General features: G+C 43.9%; 1 protein-coding gene across 2 annotated transcripts in view; it reads left to right on the top strand.

Annotated features, from left to right (window-relative positions):
• slc25a10b (solute carrier family 25 member 10b) overlaps positions 1-5,000 on the top strand; it is a 14,277-nt gene that overhangs the window by 116 nt on the left and 9,161 nt on the right. For both annotated transcript variants that reach the window (XM_030780098.1, XM_030780099.1), the window contains exon 1: positions 1-249. This exon is cut by the window's left edge. In XM_030780098.1, coding sequence (XP_030635958.1) covers positions 160-249 — 90 coding nt within the window. In that variant the 5' untranslated portion in view covers positions 1-159. The remainder of the gene's footprint in view (positions 250-5,000) is intronic.

The following is a 5,000-nucleotide window of genomic DNA, read 5'->3' on the forward strand; positions in this document are numbered from 1 at the left end:
CACCGCACCGTCGCCAATCATCGCTAACTCTGAAGATTAACGAATAATCCGACCAGATTGACGGATCTCGCTCTGTCTGCGAAACGCTGCGGGGCTTCTTCTCTCTGTTATACTCTCCACTCCACAGCCGACAGATCAGAAAAGCCACATCCAACGAAAATGACAGAGAAACGGATGTCACGTTGGTATTTCGGGGGTCTCGCCTCCTGTGGGGCCGCGTGCTGCACGCATCCACTGGACCTGATCAAGGTGAGAAAACCATGGAGGACTCATGACTAGTAACAGGTTCTTAAGCGCCGCGGTTAAATCATAGGTCAGATCAACCGTGACCGGCTGGTGCAGTCAGACTCTGGTTCATTTTGCGGCGCAGTCAAACATGCGGCCAAATGCCATAGTCGGCTATTCTTTGATATGACTGAGTTTAATGTCATTAATTCACTCGAATCATACTATTTTCTGTCTCCACGGCGACCGGAAATCATTTTAGACTGGATCGTTGTAATGCAAACCATGCCACTACTAGTGTAAACTCACATGACATGTTTTCAGTGTGTATGTGTGTACCGCGGCTAGCGTATGCTATGTGTGTCCGTGTGTGTGTGGTGTCTATTGGCGCTTTTGCGTCACGCGTAGAAGAGGGTGCATCTGTCCCCTGGGAGCCCATTATCGGTAATAGGTCTAGAGGTTCTGACACAATACTTTATTTTGTTTGTTTTGTGTGTTTAGAGCACTTGCATTCTCTGCCGCAGCAGCCCTGCTCTGGGATCAGTGTTGCCTTTTAAACTGTAATAAAACAAAGGGCAAAATGACCGGGGATCAGCGATGTAGCAGCTCTTCATGTCGTACTTATATGTCAGAGTCCGCAGTACCTCTACTAACACGATAATTACACAAGTTAAATCTCACTATCACCACATTTTTTTACTATTATTTTTTTATAATTTTATTTATTCATTCATTTATTGAAACTGTGCAGAGTTACAATCTTTAGATGCGTTAAATCATTTAGTTGATATGAAGAACAAAGATTTTCAAGGCCGTCCCATCCTGGTCAAGGCAAGTCGTATTCCGAGGTCATTTGTTGCTTCAGTCGTAAACGAATTGTGCTTTTATCTCGTCGGGTCCTCACAAAGGCAGGACCGTCCGACCGTCCGCTTAGCAAACACTTTTATTCACATCAGTTCACGCCAAACTGAATGATGACACCGTGTGTTCCATGCACGCTTTACTGGTTCTGTAATAAGTCACCAGTCAGATGTCCTAGAGACATGACCAAAGTGCACGGTGAACATGAAATACATAACTGGCTCCTATAAAAAAGTCCTCAGTTTTCTTTTATATGACCGTAATAACAGGCCTTCAGGACTCTGGAGATCCTGTATTTAAAAAGTCGTTTTTTTTTTAGAAACAGATGTATGTCACGAAGAGGGAGAGAGAAAAGAAAAGGTTATGTTCGCCACTCCTCCGCTGTCAAAAATACTTTGCACTGTGTGGATGTGACACCTTGAGCAGTGTAGGCTGACAAGGCATATTCTGTTTTAACATGGAAAAAAAAATAATAATAGCTCAAAATTCACATTGAAACTGTATTTCTCTTCTGTGCATAATGATTTATCAGGAGGTTTTAATAGAGAGACAGATTTGAAAAATGTTTGGCAGAATCAACAGATTGGGATTTTTGTTGTTGTTGTTGTTGTAGTTGTTGTTGTTGTTGTTATTTTTTCTTTTGGTTTAACAAATTCATATCGTGGCCTTCACTAGATAGAGGCTCCGTCCTCTTTCACACATAACATTTTAGATATCTGTGTAGTGGATGTGCCGGGCGAAGCACATTGTGTGCCCTGGGACGCGTCACGAGATCCAAACACACTCTGGTTCTGTTCCAAGATCGCATGACTACCGGGTCACGGGCCTCACGGCCTTTACACAGGTGTGTGAGGAAGGTGGATTGTTGGAGAGGACAGAGACACTCACCGGGCGTGTGTGTGTGAGTGTGTGTGTGTGTGTGTGTGTGTGTGTGTGAGTGTGTGTGTGTGTGTGTGTGTGTGTGTGTGTGCGTGTGTGTGTGTGTATGTGTGTGTGTGTGTGTGTGTGTGTGTATGTGTGTGTGAGTGTGTGTGTATGTGTGTGGGGGGGGGGGACGGGGAAGGGGGAGGTTGTATGGATGTAGAAACATGCATCGTATTCTGTGTTATCAGTGGTCCTGTGTGAGGAGTGAGATATCTGATCTTAACCGGATCAGAGCGGTTTAAACTGTCAGTACAGAGTGCATGGGGATGCCAGGCCTGAGTCCAACCATAATATAGTCCTACTGTGACAGCCCTGTAGTACCAATACTGGTGAGGGCTATTACAAGACACTGAGAATTAAGTGTGTGTGTGTGAGTGTGTGTCTGTGTGTGTGTGTGTATGGGATTGTGTGTGTTTGCGTGCATGCCTGTGTGTGTGTGTTTACGGAGCATTTACAGAGGAAAAATGATGAGAGTATACGTGCTTTATCAGTACAGATCTGATGTTCGTTGTGTACATTAGTTAGACCCACATTCTTTCTTTTTCTCTCTCTCTCTCTCTTATTAGTTAGACCCACATTCTTTCTCTCTCTCTCTCTCTCTCTCTCCTGCTCTTGCTCTCTTTCTCTTTCTCGTCTTTCCTCGACCTCTCTCATTTCATGTGCACACGTCTGCATGTGTGTTCATGTGTGTTCATGTGTGTTTTTAGGTTTGCGTGCGTGTATATATGTTGAGTAAAAATGTGCAAACTCATTGACTCACTCACTCACTCATTGACTGACAGCGCCCGGAGTGTTCAGTCACTTGTTAAGGGGGAGGTTCCTGTTGGCTCGCTCAGAACACAGTGGGCCGTCATTCATCTGAAAGACACGCTGCGATGACAGAATCGCATTGTCACAAACGTTTGTGGTGAAATTCAACATTAACTTCAGAAACCAGACAACAGTCAACCTTACATTTTAAAATTCTACACAAAGGCTGAATCACCTCCTAATGGAGTCAGATGAAATTATATGTCTCTGTTTAAACTGGTTACAGCAGTGAGTGCCTGGGAAGAAAGCCACAAGAGAGAGAGGAGAGAGAGAGAGAGGGAGAAGAGAGAGAGAGAGAGAGGGAGAGAGAGAGAGAGAGAGAGAGAGAGGGAGGGGTGATGACTAAGTTCTGATGTGGTATAGCACTCACCCAGTGTACAAACAGTGCAGTGATAGGAGATATCAGACTGAATTTGATACTGCTGGCCAGTCATTCAAACCACCCTGAACAGCATGGCTCCAGTCATTCAAACCACCATGAACTGCATGGCTCTAGCCACTGAGAGTTCCTCCTGTACTCAGGTCCTTTGGCCTTGTCTGTGTTAGGGAGCTGTGCTCAGGTCCTTTGGCCTTGTCTGTGTTAGGGAGCTGTGCTCAGGTCCTTTGGCTTTTACTGTGTTAGGGAGCTGTGCTCAGGTCCTGGGTAAGTGTTAGTGTCTTAATGCACGTCGCTGAGGTATGAGTGCTCAGCCTGTAACACAGTGACCTCAGGATAAGTGGAGTCTACAGAACTGTGTTTATATTAAATATACTGATTATGTCTACAAAGAAAAGAACTAGGGAGTACAGTTACACACACACACACGCACGCACAAGCACACACATACATACTCATATGTATATATAGTGTACACAGATACATACCCGCATCTTAGTGTGTGTGTGTGTATTTTTGTTAATGGAAACCTTTTTTTTTTTCCTTTAATTACAATGACTTTGTCCCAGAGGGACCTCTAAGTGCCTCAGCCAAACAAGAGAACTACAGCTCTCTCTCTCTCTCTGTTTCTTTCCCCCTCTCTCTTTCTCTTTCTCTGTCTCTGTTTCTCTCTCTGTCTCTCTCTCTCTGTGATTCTCTCTCTCTCTCTCTCTCTCTCTCTGTCTGTCTCTCCCTCTCTCTCTCTCCCTCCCTGTCTCTCCCTCTCTCTCTCTCTCTCTCTCTCTCTCTGTCTCTCTCTCTCAGGTTACTGTGAATTGTTTAGTGAGAGGTTTTGCTGGTCCTCCTTTAACCCCACACAGGCAGTGACAATAGAGTTCACATATAAAGAGAAACTGCGTCAGGGACTCACACCAAATGACCTCTCTTTTTTAAATAAAATAATCTTATACTTGTGTGGCTCGGAGTATCCAGTGCATATGAATGGTTATGAAAACTCAGAACCTCTTAATATCTGTCACTGTAGAAGTGGATATTAATCTGGCTGTTTGAATGTACAGTTACAACACAGCACAATAATAACGTGTAGTAACAGTGTTCTTTTACTGGTGTTCTGCTTGAGGTTATGGGCTGGAATTACAACCGAAACGCTAAACCGTGAACATTTACATCCTCTGTTAAATTTGAATCATGTTACTTGGCAGGAGCCAGTGGAGAGGTGTTAAGTGGAGGTGATGTTAGTATGGTGCAGAGGAGGTTTGCACAGGGAGTGTTGGCTGTTCCAACCAGAACCAGTCTTACAGGTAAACATATATATCCCCAGGGTTTTGTGGAGACTTGTCTCATACCGTTTGTGGTCTTGTCTCCCGTTACATCTTGTTCTTGGCTATGAATGATCTCCTTAATACTCTGTGTGTGTGTGTACTTGGGTGTGTGTGTGTGTGTGTGTGTGTGTGTGTGTGTGTGTGTGTGTGTCTGTGTGTGTGTTTGTGAATGTGTTGTAGGTGTGTGTCATCCTCACACGTAAGGGGGTGGTTTGGCTTTGAAAAGGTGGATGTTACTGAAAAGACGGCAATCTGCAAATTATGTCGGAAGTCGGTTGCCGTTAAAGACAGCTCGACAAGTACCTTGCGCTGTTTGATCTCAGTAATACTTGAACTGGTGATTTCAGTCAACTGGTGATTTGTATTGCTTTAACTTGAATGCTTCAATTTTAAGTAAATAAATGAGACCTGTTTTGCTTAAATATTTTGTTTCCATTAACATCACTGTTAAGCAACAATTAATATCCTATTAACAAGCACAG

Source organism: Chanos chanos, chromosome 7 (genome assembly GCF_902362185.1).
Source record: "Chanos chanos chromosome 7, fChaCha1.1, whole genome shotgun sequence".
In the NCBI taxonomy this organism is placed as follows: Eukaryota; Metazoa; Chordata; class Actinopteri; order Gonorynchiformes; family Chanidae; genus Chanos; species Chanos chanos.